This window comes from Caloenas nicobarica, chromosome 24 (assembly GCF_036013445.1).
Source record: "Caloenas nicobarica isolate bCalNic1 chromosome 24, bCalNic1.hap1, whole genome shotgun sequence".
In the NCBI taxonomy this organism is placed as follows: domain Eukaryota; kingdom Metazoa; phylum Chordata; class Aves; order Columbiformes; family Columbidae; genus Caloenas; species Caloenas nicobarica.
The window spans coordinates 680,124-698,516 of record NC_088268.1 but is presented as its reverse complement, the minus strand read 5'-3'; the positions used below and the strand labels follow the sequence as shown (position 1 = coordinate 698,516).

Sequence of the window (18,393 nt, the reverse complement as noted above, 5' to 3'; positions counted from 1 at the left end):
TTGAATGCAGACCATCACTGCTAACGATAAGGGTTCTGTTTTGGTTTCCAACACTGCTACCTTTTCATTTCCAGGTTTTTGCCATGCCCATTCTCCAATGAAGGCTTCTTCTGATCCCTGGGATGAAAGGCTCCAGGATTTCTAGGGCAGGAATGCAGCAGTGTTGCCAGAAGACTCATCTCAAGTGCTAGATGGGTCCAAAGTAAGCAAATGATGTCAGCCTGGGTCACTCCAGTGAGGCTGTTTGAAGTGTCGTTCTCAGGAAGAATTTCCAACCGTCATCGTCTGGATGCTCAAGGACACCTGTGCATGAGAATGTACCCTATACTTCTCTTTCCCTCCCAATGGTCATTTCTTGTTGCCTCTGATGTATGCGCATCATGCTGCTGGCCCTTTTTGACTTGTGTCCTCCCTGTGCAATCTGTGAGCACATAATCAATGCCATGGGCTTTCCTGGGGCCTTGTCCTTCCCCAGAATGCCCTAGCCCTGCCACAGTTGTCCATGGCATATTCCAAAGCTGGTTTTGTTCCTACAACCTTGACCTTGACAGGCTACAGGGGTGGGCTCATGTGAACCTTATGGAGGTTCACATAACTAAATGCAAGGTCCTGCACTTGGGTTGGTGCAATCTCAAACATGGATACAGCCTGTGTGATGAGTGGATTGAGAGGAGCCCTATGAAGAAGGACTTGGACATATTGGAGGATGAAAAACTGAATATGTTGCGGCAATGTGCGTCTGCAGCCCAGAAGGCAAATCATATCCTGGGCAGCATCAAAAGAAGCGTGCCCAGCAGACAGAGAGAGGTGATTCTCCCCCTCTACTCTGCTCTCATGAGATCCCATCAGGAGTACTGTGTTCAGGTCTGGAGTCCTCAACATAAGAAAGACATGGACCTGCTCAAGCAGGTCCAGAGGAGGACCACAAAGATGATTAGGAGGCTGGAGTACCTCCCCTATGAGGATAAGCTGAGTGAGTTGAAGTTGCTTAGCCTAGAGGAGGGAAGGCTCCGTAAGACCTTCCAGTGGACTTTCAGTACTTTAAGGGAGCCTACAGGAAAGACAGGAAGGGACTCTATATCAGGGAGTGTAGTGATAGGATGACGGGTAATGGTTTTAAACCAAAAGAGGGCAGATTTAGACTAGATATTAGGAAGAAATTATTTACTTTGAGAGTGATGAGACATGAACATGTTGCCCAGAGAAGTTGCAGATATCTCCTCCCTGGAAGTTTTCCAGACCAGGTTGGATGGCAGCAACTACCCCTGGGAAGGAAAGGACATTGGATTTGAGGTCACACCATGCAACCCCTGCTGCTATCGCACAGGAGTGTCCAGAACAGACCCTCCTCCTGCCAAAGGCAGTGCACTGAGTCCATCTCCCTGCCTGAATGTTTGTCTGCCTTGGCTCAGGTCCCACTTGGAGTGAGCACAATGGTTTCTCCCTTCCCTTCAGTGACCTTGATGTGAACACTGTCAGAGAGCTCCTCTGGAAGAGCTCAGCCAGGGGAGATTCCCCTCTACATGGAGCTGTTGTTTCTGAGCTGAGGCTTTAGTGCAGCCAAGGACCAACCTCATTGCTTTCTCATGAAGTAACAGACACTGTGGACAAGGGAATGGCAGGGCATGTGTGTACCTAGAGTTTAGCAACACCTTTGACAGCTTATTCCATACTTCCTTTACGACCAAACCGGAGGTGAATGAATGCAGTTAGAGGATGATAAGGTGGATGGAAAATTGGCTGGACTACCAGGCACAAAGAGTTATGATCATGAAGGAATGAGCTGACAGAAATGCCATGAAGGTCTCAAAATAGCAAGGCAATGTTTTAAGTCTGGAGGAGGAACCAGCCCATGCAGTCCTGCAGGCTGGGTGCTTGCTGTGTAGGAAGTAGATCCACAGAAAATGACGTAGGGTTTTAGAAGACACACAGCTGAACATGAGACCACAGTGTGTCCTTGCAGAAAAGTCCAAATGTATCCTGAGCTGAGTTAGTCACCTTGTTACCAGCAGGTCCAGGAAAGCATTCCTGCCCCTTTATCCCATTTCAGACCACATGCTTCCAGGTGCTGCTTCCAGGTTGGGCATCCCCAGTCCAGGAGGGACATTGGCGTACTGAAGTGAGTCCAACAAAGCCTACCAAGCTGATTAGGGTGCTGGCAAACTTGACATGCAAGGAGAGGCTGAGAGAACTGGGACTGCTCATCTTGGAGAAGAGATGTATCAGGGGAGACCTTCTTGCTTTCTACAACTACTTGTTCAGAGGAGGCAGAGAATAGCTAGCATGTGGCAAAGCCCCAGGGTGGTGCGGTTGGCAATGGGCAATGGCAGAAGAGAGGACATGCTGGTGCCAGAGCAGACAGCCCTGACTGGCAATGGGCAGTGAGATGTGGTCAGCAGAGGGTGGGATGTGCAGGGCTGTTGAGGCTGGCTTCAGTGCTACGGGGTGTACAGGGTGGGCACGAGCTGTTGGGTAGCCAGGGCTGTGCTCATTCTGCAAGACATTTCTCCTGCCTCACTTCAATCTTTCTCAGCTCTGAGTCCTGCTCAGTATTCTTGTCTCCATCAAGTCTATTGGTATGAGTTTGCTTGTATGTATGGATGTCTTTCAAATATACCAACTCTTTCCCTTGTTCATTCAGTGCTTATTGCCCTGAATTTAGCCAATTGTACTTCACTATGACACTCACTCTCCCTGCCAGTTTTCATCTCTCTCTTCATCATCCATCCATCCATCCATCCATCCATCTAACCACCCCTCTGTCTTTTGACTCATCTCTCCATGCAGCTACCATCTCTAACCCCTCTTTCTACTCTCTGAGAGGCCTCTCTGATATTTCCCTCTGTCTTCTTCATCTCTATAAGCACAAGTTTGCTTTCCTGCACCTTACAATGATTCCATACATCCATGCATCCGCTTGTACATTCAGCATTCATTCTTGTTCTGAATTTAGCCTTCTCTCCTGCACTATAATATTCCTAACTCTCCTGTCTGCTCTTCCTCTCTCCACCCACCCAGCCCTCCATGCATCTGGCATTCACGCCATCTCTCCATGCATCTATTTCAAATTCCTTCCCAGTCATTGCCTCTTGCTCCTCAAAACCACACCCAAATCATTCTCTATCCCTGTCTCTATGTGTTGCTGTTGAGATGGACAAATGACACAGACAAAGTTCTTTTTCTGTGCAAACAGCAGTCTAACTTTTTTACACCAGACATTTTCTTATATACTCCTTATCAGCACGTGTCTTTTTGCTATTGGTTACAGGCTGCAATAAAAACATATCATTGGTTAATTTTGCTTCTGTCTCCATACCCTCAGTCAGGGAATCTATGGACCTGCCATAGTCCCCCACACCTATCGGCACAACCCCATCCATTTCAGTCCATCTCTGTCTCACTGCCAATTTTCCTGATCATTTCTCAGTCATCAGCGCTGCGTGATCTTTGGTGATTTTTTGATCTTTCTTCTCCTTTCTTGGCAGTAGCTGCTAGCAGAGCCCAGGTACAGCAGGAGCTGTCAGTGGAGACCATGAAGGGCATGGGCATCATCATCAACTGCTCACACCCCAATCACAATATACTAAGTTCATCCACTGGTACCCTCTGCTCCCTGCCTGACATTCCGTGTTCCTCATGAGCGATCTAAAAGGTTCCAAAGTGCTGCTGGACCGACTGGAATGGCTGTCAGTGGTGGAACTGGCCCTGACACGGGGAAGCGATGGTGTTTTACTGCACCCCAGGATACAGCGGGAGAGGAGTTCACACTGTCGCAGGCAGTGCTGGGTGTGTGGCAGGGCGAGTGGGGACAGGGGACAGTTCCAGCCGGGACCACCTGGGGGCGCTGCTGCTCTGCCCACCATGGCCTCGACTGAACAACAGGACCCTGAAGGCCTTGTGGGTGCAGGGCTGGGAATGGGAGCTGCTGTGCTAATAACCCGTTTTCTGCAGTCCCTGCCAACTGTGTGAACAAAGGGCCCTGGGTGAGAAGTGGCAGAGGAGCCCTGCTCCAGGCACCAGACATCAGAGCACATTAAAATCAAGTAGCCCTTTTTCTTGCCTGGGTATTGGGGTTCAGGGGCCCAGAGTGGAGGTTGTGGCAAATGTGGGGGGGTGAAGTGACACAGAAGGACTGCCTGTACAATGGAGAGTGTGTTGCCCTGTCCTCCCCCTGCCAGAATAAGGTTCCTTCTCCTATGTCCAGTGGAGAAGGGAGACAGTGTGTGAGACCTGGGCTCAGGCACTTCGGTGTATGCCTGGTCCTCTCTCCATCCAGACAGTCCCAGGGACAGGGTGGGCATGGGGTGCACAAAGCAGGGGTGCCTTCTCCATCTCCTGCAGAGCTGGGTGCAGGCCTGTGCAGCTGCCTAGGTGGCTGTTGTCAGAAGAATTTCACCGGGGTGCCTGTCCCTTTGATAGACAGTACCTCATCCATGAGTCTGTTATCTCTCTGGGGAGTCTTCTTGTGGTGGAGATAGGGGGACAGACCCCAAGAAACTGTCTGAAGCAGCAGGGAGAGAATTTTGCTCCACCCTCTGGGCTGTGGTTTGGAGGCCTCTTTGATCTGGCAGAGGCAGAAGAGCTGAAGTTGCAAGTATCTGGTCCCTTGTGCTGGCAGGTCCCTGGGCACCCCATGAAGAACACGCATGACATGGTCCTGATTTTCCTGGTAGCCCTGGTGGAACTGGCAGACTTTGGTGAGATCTGACTTTCAACCTGGGTAGAATGAGTCAAGAGTTTGTGTTGCTGATGCCGGAAGGGAGGGCGACTTGAGTCCTGACTCCCCAGGGGATCTGGGAGTGTTTCCGTAGGGAGAGCAGGGGCTGCAGATGGGTGTGGCAAATAATCTGGGAGATGTCATGGTGTAATAAGCATCAAAGGAGGAACAATGTAACCTCACCTAGGTGTTCCTGCTCTGGCAGGGGGATTGGAGTAGATGATCTTTTGAGGTGCCTTCCAATCCCTAACATTCTGTGATTCTGTGAACAATAACTCACTTTACATTTTCAGGTACTGAGCATTCATGGCTGTGCTATTAATATAAACGAAGTCTGAAAGAGGGAAAGATGCTACTGTGTGTGAGCCGACACAGTCAGGTTGCAGGAACAACCACAAACTATGGATGAAATGCAAAGAATAAATTTATTTTCCTTACCTCACTAACCACGGGATCCCCAAAAATGTACCCAAGCAGAGGTACACAAGTGGAAATGCAGGCACTGCAGAGCTCAGTCTTTGCTGGAAGATCAACGAATGTTCTGTTTCCACCTGTATTTCAAGGATTCATGCTGGCATAATTTTTTGCTGTGCTATGATCCTCTCAAGAGCTATCTCAAGCATGTTGGATAAGTTACTTCTAGGTCTTTCACAGGCCTATGTTATGTGAACACAGAGGCTCTACTAGTCAAGTACACAAGGCTAAATAACAATTACTGTGATTTATTATATGTGGTTTTGTACACCATAGCCGCAGTTACTTGAGTATATTTACAATTCTTCTTGCCAATCTTCCTTTATATTCCCACACTAGAGAATGGATTGATGCAGCTTACAGCAGCTTCTATCCTAATGTATTGAATAAAATGCTACCAGTCTCTGTAGGGATGGTCATAAACCTTGGAGGAAAAACAGAGAAGGCAAACAGTGCAAGAAGAGCTGAAATGCCATACAAGTACAGGGCATGGGCAGAGAATGTGGTGTGTTATATGGAGGCACTGTTATAGCAAGAAGAGGTCAGAGGTGGGAGAGGAAAAGCTCATGCCTTCTGCTGCTGAAAGAGAACCAGCAGTTAACATAGCTCAGAGGCAGATATGAAGAGAATCAGTGGACTAGAAGATCGGTCACTATGGCTGAAAAGCAGGATGACCTGGGGGTGTGAGATGTGGCAAGAAACTGAAGAAAGAAACATACAGGGACAAAGAGCTCAGTATTTCAGAGTTTAGGGAAAGTGAGATGGAAAGTAGGGACAATGAGCAAGCTGATGAAGCAATAGACTGATAGGTACACAGGCAAGCAAAGCTGAGATGCCTTTCTGGCTTTACAGGTGACACCCAAAAGGACTCTGTGCTCCAGTTCCCAGTAGAAATGACCATCCAGGTGGGACACAGCACAGCTCTGCACTGCAATTTCTCCACTGGTGATTCTAATCCCTACATCTACTGGTACCAGCAGCACCAGACCCAGTCCCCTCAGATGCTACTGTGGGTGAGCAAGTACAGAGCTCACAAGGATTCAGGGAGATTCTCCTCTGCAATGTCTGTGGAGACCTCCCAGGTGATTCTGCATGTGCGGGATGCCGAGCTCCAGGACAGCGCTGCCTATTTCTGTGCACTGGGCCCACACTGGTGCCCACAATTTGCAGCACTGCACAGAAACGTGGTGGATGCTCTGAGGTTGATTCCCTCCCTGCCACTGCTTGCTTGTAGCTCTGAGCTTAGCCTGCCTAGCACGGGCACCTGGGGGCTGTGGTGAGGCTGGGTCTCTGCCTCCCCAGCCTCTGCTGCTGTGAAGCACATGCCAGCATGACTCGACAGCTGTGTCTAGACCTAGGGTCTTTGATGATGAAAAGAGTCCAAGAAACCTGACTTGGGGCAGACCCATTGGAGGCTACACCATAAACAAGCCAAACTAGGCTTGTAAATGCTCTTTGCTTGAAACTACTCACTGGAGTATGGGAAGGTAACTTATCAGTTTGTCTTCTTATTCCCTTTCCTTGTGCCTCCACTGATGGTCATGGCTGGAGATTGAAGCTCATGGGAGGAGGCACAACTGGTCTTATGTTTTTGCCATGTGCCCATAGTATCCCAAGGACTGAAGAGCCCTTCCTTGCCCTGCATCTGGGCATCAGCAAGTAAAAAAGACCCATCAGGCAGATGCTGGATAAGATTCTCTCTTCAAACCCTTCCCTGCATTCGTGCAGTGCTGAAGAGTGGTCCCACTCTTTTTCACGTCTCTTCTCCTTCTCAGAGAAATCACCAATGCTTGGCTGGGAGGAACCCCAGTGTCCCTGAGTCCATGACAGTTTTCCATCCAACAGCTGGTAACCACAACTCAGTGATCTTGTTTCCTCCCATAGGCAGCAGGAATGGTTCTGGGGACCCACATGGAAGACAGGGAGCAGAATGAAGCCCCAGTAATCCAAGGGGAAATGGTTAGCAACCTGTTACACCACTTAGACATATACAAGTCTATGGGGCCAGATGAGATCCACCCAAGGGTACTGAAGGAACTGGCAGAAGTGCTCACCAAGCCGCTTTCTGTCATTTATCAGCAGTCTTGGCTAAGCAGGGAGATTCCAGCTGGCAAATGTAAAGCCCATCTACAAGAAAGGTTGGAAGGAGGTTTGGGGGAATTACAGGCCTTCAAGTCCAACTTCAGTGACAGGGAAGATTATGGATCAGATCATCCTAGTGCCATCATATGGCACATACAAGAAAAACAAGTGATCAGGCTCAGTCAGCATAGGTTTATGAAAGGCAGGTCCTGCTTGCCCAACCTGATCTCCTTCCATGACAAGGTAACCCACTTAGTGGATGAGGGAAAGGCTGTGCATGTTGTCTACCTGGGCTTCAGTAAAGCCTTTTACACTGTTTCCCAAAGCATTCTCCTGCAGAAATAGGCTGCTCATGCCTTGGCCAGAGGGTGGTGGAGCACTGGAACAAGCTCCCCAGGGAGGTGTCATGGCCCCAAGCCGGACAGTATTCAAGAAGAGACTGGACAATACCCTCAGACACATGGTGTGAACTGTGGAGTTGTCATATGCAGGGACAGGAGTTGGACTCAATGATCCTTGTGGGTCCCTTCCAACTCAGGACATTCTATTATTCTATGATTCTACTCTTTGCTGGGTAAAGAACTGGCTGGATGGCCAGGCCCAAAGAGTTCTGGAGAAGAATCAAATCCAGTTGGTGGCCAGTCACAAGCAATGTTCCCCAAGGCTCAGTATTTGGGCCAGTTCTGTTTAATCTCTTTATCAATGATATGGATGAGGGAATTGAGTGCACCCTAAGTTAGTTTGCAAATGACACCAAATTGGGAGGGAGTGCTGGAGGGTAGGATGGCCATACAGAGGGATCTGGACTGGCTGGATCATTGGGCTGAGGCCAGTTGTATGAGGTTTAACAAGGCCAAGTGCTGGGTCCTGCACTTGGGTCACAACAACCCCATGAACGCTCCAGGCTCAGGGAAGAGTGGCTGGGAAGCTGCCTGGTGGAAAAGGACCTGGAGGTGTTGATCAACAGCAGCTGAATATGAGCCAGCGTGTGTGCCCAGGTGGCCAAGAAGGTCAACAGCATCCTGGCTTGTATCAGGAATAGTGTGGCGAGCAGGACATGGGCAGTGACCGTCCCCTTGACTGGGCACTGCTGAGGCCACACCTCAAATCCTGGGGTCAGTTTTGGGCCCCTCATGACAAGAATGAACTTGAGGTGATGGAGGGAGTTCAGAGAAGGGCAACAAAGCTGGTGAAGGGGCTGGAGCACAAGTGTGATGGGGAGTGGCTGAGGGACCTGGGGCTGTTTAGCCTGGAGAAAAGGAAGCTCAAGGGAGATCTTATCATTCTCCACAAACACCTGAAAGGAGATTGTAGCAAGGTGGGTGTTGGTCTCTTCCCCCAAGTAATAAGCAACAGCAGAAATGTCCTCAAGATGTGCCAGAGGAGGTTTAGATTGGATATTAGCAAAAATTTATTCACAGAAAGGGTTATCAAGCATTGGAACAGGCTGCCCAGGAAGTCGTTGAGTCACATATAGGGATGCTGCATAGGGACATTGTTCAGTGATGGACTTGGCAGTGCAAGGATAATGGTCGGACTTGATAATCTTAAAGGTCTTTTCCAATGTAAAATATTTTATGATTCTATGATTTTGTGATGCTGTCCTCCGGCAATCCCACCCAAGCACTGCATGTCAAAGCTCAGCTGGAGGGTGCTGACTTTCCAGCTGAATACCACCCAGTGAATCATGCATTTCATCTGAGAAAGCTGAAGGTGCTTGGTTGTTGTCCTACTGCTGTTCCAGGGTGGCCTGCCTTTCCCAGTTGATGTGGGTTTGCTCTACAGGCCCTACTGGAGGCTTTGCACACTCCTTTTTATCTCAGAGCACTATAGACAGGGTTGATGGGGAATCGACAGCAGTCCCCAGTTTCCTGCAGTCTGCTGTGTCTAGGGTCCCTTGGACATCAGGCCCTGATTTTGGTTGCTCTTCAGAGCTGCAGAGGGCTTCATCACTCCACAGACAAAATTCTCCATCAAAATCAACATCATTCTTAAGCAACACTGAAAAGCAATGATGGCTACCTGAGGACAGATCCAGGCTCAGGCTCTTTTTCCAGCCTCAGTGGGATATCCCAGGGATTTTCCCAAATGCCACTTGAGAAAGAGAGCACAGCTGACAAGGGTGGGTGTCAGCCCGTCCTTGGACACTGATGCCTGGACCTGGCTGCAGGACTAAGAGCCAAGTGCCCAGGACTGGTGGACACAGGAGAATTGCCCCCAGAAGCACCACTGCTTCCAGAAGGGAGGAGCAGATGTTCAGTCCAGACTCAATCATCTCACTTGGAGAACTCTACACTCGTGTGAAATCAATCCTACACTGCTGATAAAGGTGTATCTGCCAAGTTGATACCTCCTGGTTATGAAGTGCTTACATGAACTCCCTTCACTGTGAGTGTGCAGAAAGAAGAGCTTTGAGAACATGATTCGCCTGTTCTGAAATGAAAATCAGAAGGGGAAAAGCAAGTGACCTGTGAAAGTGCTAATGACCTCCCAGTGAGTGTAAAGAGAGATTTGCTACCAGCCAGTCTTCCACAGCTCTGCAGTTTGGGGACGTTAGCAATCACATTAAAGTGTTTCCACAACAAAGCCCAAAATGAGTGGAACAAGGGACTGTTAAAAACTGATGTGAGGTTTTAGATGTGGAAATGCCCTGACACATCTAGCATGAAGCATAGTGATTTGCATATTTTTAATTAAAACTTGAAAAATACATTCAGATACTGGACAGAGGGAAGGACTGTCTTCTGCAAGGAATGATGGCTGTAGGTAGGCATACCAGACATTGCCAAATTTTCTCTTGAACCAGAGCATGATTCTGTGAAACAGCCACAAGGATGGGGCTCAGATGCATCCAGAAAATGTCAGATTAAACAGAGAAATACATGTCCATTTCCTAAAGCAGTGAGCCAGGTGCTGGGACTTTCTAGGGGATTCATACGAGTCCCTGATAAAATGAAGCACCCAAAAAACTGGAATACAAACCTGTGGGAGGACCACCCCTGCAGTGTTCCATTGGAGAATTGTTTCCAGTTGGTGTTTGTGACCCCTTCCAAATGCTGGTCTCCAGGGCACAGTGAGGCATTCTGGGTAACTCTGGAGTGAACAGAGGGAGGTGGGAGCATTAGGATCTAGGCTCAGCCCAGCCTAAGGTGGCTGTGAGGTGAGTGAGATGAGCTCACTGGGGAAATGATGGCTTCTCACTCCCTGTGATGTCCAGGGGTACTTGCGCTTTGGTGAGAAACTTCTGTGGGATGGAAGTCATAGGAAGGAGTGGGTGAATCTGTTTGCTCCCACTGAGACCCTTTGAAAAGCCACTTCACTTTTTCTGGAAAGTCCACCCAAGAGCTTGCTTCACTTCTTTGTTCCTGAGTGTGTAAATGAAAGGGTTCAACAAAGGAGTTACAATTGTGTTAAAGGTATTTACGAGTTTGTTCAGATCTAGGGAGTTCTGGGCTGATGGCTTGACATACAGGAAGATGGTAGAGCCATACCAGATCGTGACAACACTGAGATGGGCAGAGCAAGTGGAAAAGGCCTTTTTCCGGCCATGGACTGACTGGATTCTCAGGATGGAAGAGATGATGCACATGTAGGAGACCAGGGTGATCACACAGGAGGCCAGCACAACAATAATGGAGACAAGGAAGGTTGCTAGCTCTACAGACCGTGTGTCACTGCAGGAAAGGGCAAGGCAGGAATCTATATCACAGAGGAAATGATTTATGACATCTGGCCCACAGAATGTCAGCCTCGATGTCAGAAAGGCCAGCGGAGAGATGGCCAGAAAACCTCCCAGCCAGGAGCTGAGCACCAGCCGAGCAGAGAGGACACTGTTCACGAGGGAGCTGTATCTCAGGGGGTAGCATATGGCTATGTACCGATCATAGGCCATGACAGACAGAAGAAAACATTCAGTGGAGCCTAGAGAGAGGAGAAAGAACAACTGGAAGATGCAAGCACTGAAGGAGATGGTCTGGCTAGTCCCCAGCATGACTCCTATGGCTTTGGGAACAGCACCAGTAGTGTACCAGATCTCCAGAAAGGAGAGATTACAGAGGAAAAAGTACATTGGGGTATGGAGGTTGCTGTTCATCCACACAAGGGCTATGATGGATGCATTGCCTGTTACTGCCAGAGAGTACATCAGTGCAAATACCACCACCAGGGACACCCGGAAATGCCAAGTGCCTGGGAAGCCAAGAAGGATGAACTCTTCCACACTTGTCACATTTGCTGTGTCCTCCCAAGTATTAGCATCCTTCTGCAAAGACAGGAAAGTTTCTGTGAGCATTTTCATGCCTGTGCTGGTCCTTCAAATGCTACTAGTAGTGAAACAAAACCATAATCCCTGAAAAAGTCGTCAGTGCGTAGCATGGGAAAACAGCATCTACTCTAAGTTAAATCATCAGGGAAATCATGTGCTGCAGGAAGAGGTTTGGACAATCAGATCTGACCCTGAAAGTCAGACCTCAACCATCAAGTGAACATGGAGAATTATTTATCAGATAAAGTACAGGCAACTCCTTTAGAACAGTGGGACTGCATTCACTTCTGTGAGATAAAAATCTCATTTAGAAAACTGTGGACAGCAGGCTAAAGGTCTGCAGCTATGTGAAAGGCTGTTGCAGTGAGGAAAGGGAATTACATACCTGCACTCTTCATGGCAGGCAGCACTGAGCTGTGATTTCAGCAAATGAAACTGAGAGAACAGAACACTGTCATGACAATGTGGCTCTGGAAGATATTCTCTCACCTCTTCTAGTCAGTTTATCACAAGGGCTTCTGACTGAGATGACACTGACACAGACTGCCAGTATGATAGTCATTACTCAAGGACTCATGATCTTGTGTATTTGCTTTCTTCCAAGTCTCAGCAGAGGAAGCTTTTGCAAATACCTCCATTACCTCCACTGACACCTGCTTCTCAGCACAGCTGCTGGGGAGAAGACTCACCTCTCTGTAATTTTGCCATCTCAGCATCAGGGGAAGGACTTCTGATGACCAAGTGGAAAGACCTTCAATGAAATATTCGTATTTCAGCTCCTCAGCTTACCCTCCTTCTTTGTCAGTGGACAGACAATAAGCACGAAGGAGAGATGACTCATCTTATTTTATGTACATTGCTAAAAGCCAATATAAAGAAGTGCCAGGTTGTCTCTAAGGACTACGGCAGGAGTCTAGTGAGAGGCTCAGATGAATAAGTCAGACATCTCAACTTGGCTAGTAACTGGATGACTCAGTAACTGAAGGCAAAATCCTCTGGCTTGAATCCCATTCAGGGTAGCTCTGCTGAGCCAGCTGAAATGCAAGGTATAATCTATGCTCTCCTTGCAGACAAAGGAGAATTCTTGATCAGTTCTCTAGGGAGAACAGATCTCATCCTCAGGTGGGTGTCTCAGATGGAGCTGAACCACCATCTGAAGGATGTCTTTCTCTCCTTTCTTCCTCCTTAGGAATTTACATATCAGAAATTGCATGTGGCTAAAGAGCAGAGAAATCTTTCTTAATATGGCTCTCCTTAAACATGCAAGGCATGGGAGGTCTATGCTATGTATCTTGGGCAAGGTTCACTCACCAGCTCAGCCAAATCAAATGATCCAAACATCTCTTCATGCACCATCCTCCAGATGAAGACTTATTCTCCTTGGCCAAGGGAGAGCATTGGAAAGAGGTTGATTTGTTGGAGGAGCTGTGGATGCAGTGATGTCAGGAGAAGCATGGAGGAACAGCTCTCACCCTGCTGACTCACTTCAAGCTGTACACAACTGCCTGATGTTGTTTCATCTCCATCCACATGGCAGGTATTGACAGCCTGTGCTCCTCATTTTCTTTTCCCCACACAGCCACCACTGTGCTTTCATAAAGTGGAGCCTTGTGTGTAACACTGTGACACAGTGTAAAGTCTCTGCAGTTTATCTGATTATGGGGAGAGCACATATCAGAAAGTCACCAGCATCATTAGGACAAGAACATCATCACTCTCACCTCATTACCAGACTGAAGTTCCAGCTGGCCACACTGAGGAGTTTTTCTGTTTTCCCTCTGCATACCACAGGGAGTTTGATCTCTGAGGAATCTCATAGAACAGTTGCAGACAACTAAAGCTCTCTCTTCACAGAGGTCAGTTAAAGAACAGCAATGCAATTATCTAAAGTGGTTGTCAGGCTGCGTGTTTGCCCCCTGCCTGCTGTGGTATGTGAACACTGTGAGAAACTCAGTGCTGTCTTGTGTAGCCATTTGCAGGCACACAGGAAATATGGGAAATATTCATGTTCAACAAGGCCAAGTGCAAGGTCCTGCACCTGGGTTGGGGAAACACCTGGTGTCAATACAGGCTGGGGGATGAAGGGAATGAGAGCAGCCCTGCCAAGATGGACTTGGTACTGGTAGAGGAAAGACAGGACATGAGCCAGTAATGTGTGCTTGCAACCTGGAAGGCAAATTGTACCTTAGGCTGTATCAAAAGAAGTGTGGCCAGCAGGTCGAGGAAGAGGATTCTGTCCCTCTACTCTGCTCTCATGAGACACTCCCTGCAGCACTGTGTCCAGCTCTGGAGCCCTCAGTACAGGAAAGACATGGACCTGTGGGAGAGGGTCCAGAAGATGACCACCAAGATGATCAAAAGGGATGGAACACATCTCCTGTGAGGACAGGCTGAGGGAGCTGGTGTTGTTCAGCCTGGAGAAGAGAAGTCTCTGAGGAGACCTTATTGCAGCCTTTCAGCACCTAACGGGCCCGAAAAGAAAGACGGACACAGAATTTTTAGACGGGCATGATACAACAGAATGGTTTCAAACTAAAAAAGGGGAGATTCAGACTAGATATGAGGAAGAAATTTTTTACAATGAGGGTGGTAAAATACTAGAACATTTTGTCCAGAGAGGTGGTCAATGCCCCATCCCTGGAAACATTCAAGGCCAGGCTGGACAAGGCTCTGAGCAACTGATGTAGTTGAAGATGTGCCTGCTCATTCCAAAGGGGTTAGACAAGAAGAACTTTGAATGTCCCTTCCAACCCAAACTATTCTATGATACTATGATTCTATGATTCTGCCCTCACCCCCTTCCACCACAGAGCAAACTCCTTCTCCTTTGGTAGTCTGGGGAGTGTCCAGAGAGGGAAGGACCACACAAGGCCAAGCTTGAATGCAGCAGAACTTTAATGAGTCAAAAGAGGGAAACAAAGTCACTGCAAGTGGAGAACAACAGTGCAGGAATCCCCAGAGGAATCCAAAAGTCTGCCATTCATGGTCATGAAGAAGTTCATGCATAATGTTCATCTGCCTGCCCCATAGAGGGAGAGGAGACAGATGATCACCACCAGAATGGCCCTGAGGGAACCTCATTGCCAAGGGGAACCGGAGTAATCAAAGAAACAACAGGCAAAGCCATTCAGCTATACTTGAAAACACATCCAAAATCTTGATCCTTTGCCCAGCACTATGTTTTCAGTTCCTCAAGGTGTCTCCCTGGGCCTTTCCCAGCATCTTTATCAGCGCAGGTACCTTCTGCCAAAGTAGCGGCTGGAAATACCAGAGAGGTCACAGCAGCCAGAGTTGATGGGGACTCCATCACAGCTGAGGATTCTGCCAACAGCAGCAGAGGTGGAGGAGCCCACAACTGTGTTCTGTGGGAAGGAGCTGAGGATGGGGCCAGGCAGGGTCACCACCACAGCAGGAGGTTCAATGACAACTCTGGAGTCCTGGCACTGCCTGACACAGGGCTCATTGCAGCTGTTGGCCAGTGGAGTTGGGCCACAGGGCCGGCAGGGCAGGCACTGGTTGTAGCAGGACATGTCTTGAGGGTGGAAGTGAACCTGGGAGAGAATCAGGGAGGAAGCAGAGCACAAGAGTGGGTGAGGAGCAGCCTGGTTACCCTGTCAGAAAGGAACCAAGGCCACTACTGAGTGGGAGCCAGAAGCTGTACCAGGAGCAATATGGTCTTCATCACCCTACAAGGAGCAGCCTGGAACTGGGAGACACTCTCTTAATGTGTAAACCAAAAGCCCCCTCTGCCATGTCCCAGCATCTCTCTAAGGAGACCTTCTTCCCCCCTCCCTCTCCCATGACAAGAAGATGCAAACCCCAGGACAGGACACATCAAATATGAGCAGAGATGTCCATCGATGAGAGATGGCAAGTTTAATAAGGAGGAGAAGGGGGTTCAGACTCACCTGGTTCCCAAGCAGAAGGAGGCAAGAGAAGTCAATGAGAGAGAAGGGACTTGGGCTGCCTTTTATACCTGCCCTTCCCTGGTACAGGACCAGAGGCACCCTTGGCAGAGGTAACAATTTTCTGAAAAGCTCATCTTGAATGCAAACCATCACAGCTAATGATATGGGCTGTGCTTTGCTTTCCAACACTGCTGCCTTTTCATTTCCAGGTTTGTGCCATGCCCATTCTCCAATGAAAGCTTCTTCTGATCCCTGGGATGAAAGGCCCCAGGATTCCTCAGACAGGAAGTCAGCAGTATAGCAGAAGACTTCACTCAAATACTGAATGTGTCTACAACAGGCACAAGAAATCAGCCTGGGACACTCTCTTGGGGGTCTTTGAAATGCCGTTGTCAGGAAGAAGTTCTAACCATCCTCATTTGGATGCCCATGGACTCCTGTGTATGAGGAGGTGTCAAGTCCTTGTCTTTCCTGCCCTCCTCAGCTCCCCCTTATGATCCTTTTTTTTTTTCTTCTGAGGTTTGAGTGTTGTGCTGCTTGGTTTCTGATGCCATCCTGCCCAACACTGCTCAGTCCATATGGGTCCTCAGCAGAGTCCATGAACTTCTCCAGGACCATGGTTCATGGTGTTGCTATAGGTGTTCTTTTCCTGTGTGTACTTGCAAGCAGCAAGGTTTGTGCTGATGGATGTGGGAGCATAAATTTGTGTATAACTCCTTGCTAGTGTGCATGAGTCTGCATGTGTGTGTATGTCCTTGTGTGTAATACACCATGAGGGAATGTGCTGCTCATGGACAGGACACTCTCCACTGCTCTGTCCGTGAGCAGCGCAGAGCAGCAGGGTCCCAGGGTCAGAAGGAGGCTGAGTGAAGCTGAGTGCTGATGGCACCAGCCTGCTGGAGATCTGTCCAGGGGAGAGGCCCTGAAATGCAGCCCCTGTTTCCTGAGCTATGATTTTCCTGTCTTTTCAAAGCTCTCAATCCTCTGCTGCTGATTTCAGGCTAAACAGGGATGGTTTCACTGTAGTTTGGATCCTTGGTTTAATTCAGTGTAACAACATCGGGTGTGTCTCAGCATAGCTGGCAATCTCCCCTCCCTGCATCTTCCAGGCCAGGAAGCAGCTGCTCTCCCCTGTGCTAGAGAGTTCAAAAGGATAGGGTTTGCTCTGTGGGCAAGGAGGAAGGCTGAGGAATCCTGTCCACCTTGTGCTGGTGATGCCTGAGTGAATCTGCTTCCAATGCACTCTTGAATGGGTCTTGGATGGAACACAGCCCATGACATTGGATTAGGGAATTAATCCCCAAAACTCAGCTGCTGTCCTTCTTTCTGACAAGGTTTGTGCTTGATGGGTACTTTTTTTAAGCCTCGTCTCCTGAATGTCTGTCATTTGGAGCTCAGATCCAACTCACAGGCAGTGCAGTTGAAGGCTTTCCGCATTCCCTTTAGTGACCTCGGTGAGATCAGCGCCAGAGAGCTCTGCTGAGAGAGCTCAGCCAGGGCCGATTCCTCTCTCCATGAAGCTGCTTTGAGCTGAGGCTCTAGTGCATCTGAGGGCCAAACCCATTGCTTTCTCACAAAGTAACAGGCACTGTGGACATGGGAAGGATGGGGATTTGTGTACCTAGAGCTTAACAAGACCTTTGACATCCTCTCCTGTACTTCCTTCATGACCAACTATGAGATGAATGGGTTCAGTGGAAGGATGATAAGGTGAGTAGAAAGTTGCCTGGACTACCAGGCTCAGACAGTTGTGATCACAGTGGCCTGGCTGCCCCACATGTATTAGTGGGGTCAAGTGGTTGGGGTCAGTCATAGGAGCAATACTGTTTGATGTTTTCATGAATGCCGTGAGTCATGAGAAGTGGAGAACAGACTGTAACTATCAAATATGCCTCTTGTCTAAAAAACCTGGACAGGTTGAAGAAATTGGCTTACTGGAGAATCATGAATGCCAAAAAGAGCAAGGACAAGGCTTTGCATATGAGGAAAAAAACAGCCAGTTTATTCATACAGGCTGGGACTGGCTACCTGGGAAGCAGATCCACAGAACATGATGTGGGGTTTTAAGAGAGACTCAGGTGAAGATGAAACTGCAGTGTGCACTTGCAGCAAACAGGACCAACTTAATCCTGAACTGTGTTACTCAAATTGTTGCGAAAATGATCCTGCCCCTCTGGCACATCCGAGATCACATCTGGAGTACTGCATCCGGGTGGTGGTCCCTGGTCCAAGAATGATATCGACAAACTGAACTGAGTTCAACAAAGGCCACCATGTAAACTAGGGGGCTGATGAGCGTGACATGCGAGGAGAGACTAAGAGAACTGGTCCTGCCCATCTTGGACAAGAGAGGTGTCAGAGGAGAATTTCCTTCTTTCTACAACTACTTTTTCAGACAAACAGAAGAAGATGGACCTAATCGATGGAAGTGCCCAAAAGTTGGAGGGGAAGTGCCCAGGATTTTGTACAATTCCATCCTGAGAGGTTTTCAAGAATGGACTGAATGTGACTGTGAGCAACATGATCTAACGGGATGTGTTCTGAGAACAGGGGTGATCCAGATGACTTCTGGAAGTCTCTTCTCACCTACACTCTGACCTGGTGATTTCCCCCCTTCCCTGCCCACCCTGACCTCTTCACGTCCATGGACACAATAATCCTCACACACCTTCTGCCACAACACAACTTTCAGGCATTGTGCTGGGGCTACACAGAGGCAGCTGAAGGGAGGCTCTCAGCCTCCTCACTGCCAACCGCAGGAAATCAGTGGCTGCTGTTTCCAGCCCCTGAGCTTGGAGACAGGTCTGGGAAGCTGGTCCATTCCCTGGGTCAGGGCTCTGCAGCTGTCCCAGGCTGCAGCTGGCGCTGTGCGGGCTTATTTATGCTGCACAGTCCTTGCTGGACAAACTGAAAAGTAAATTTCCCGGGAGCCCAACTTGTGCTGCATA

The 18,393-nt window shown here is 48.7% G+C and overlaps 1 protein-coding gene across 1 annotated transcript; it reads right to left on the bottom strand.

The window, feature by feature from the left end:
- Positions 1 to 10,589: 10,589 nt before the first annotated feature.
- On the bottom strand, positions 10,590 to 11,570 carry LOC135998014 (olfactory receptor 6F1-like). The gene has a single exon (XM_065651039.1). The coding sequence runs from the start codon at positions 11,568 to 11,570 to the stop codon at positions 10,590 to 10,592; it is 981 nt and encodes a 326-aa protein (XP_065507111.1).
- Positions 11,571 to 18,393: the final 6,823 nt, after the last annotated feature.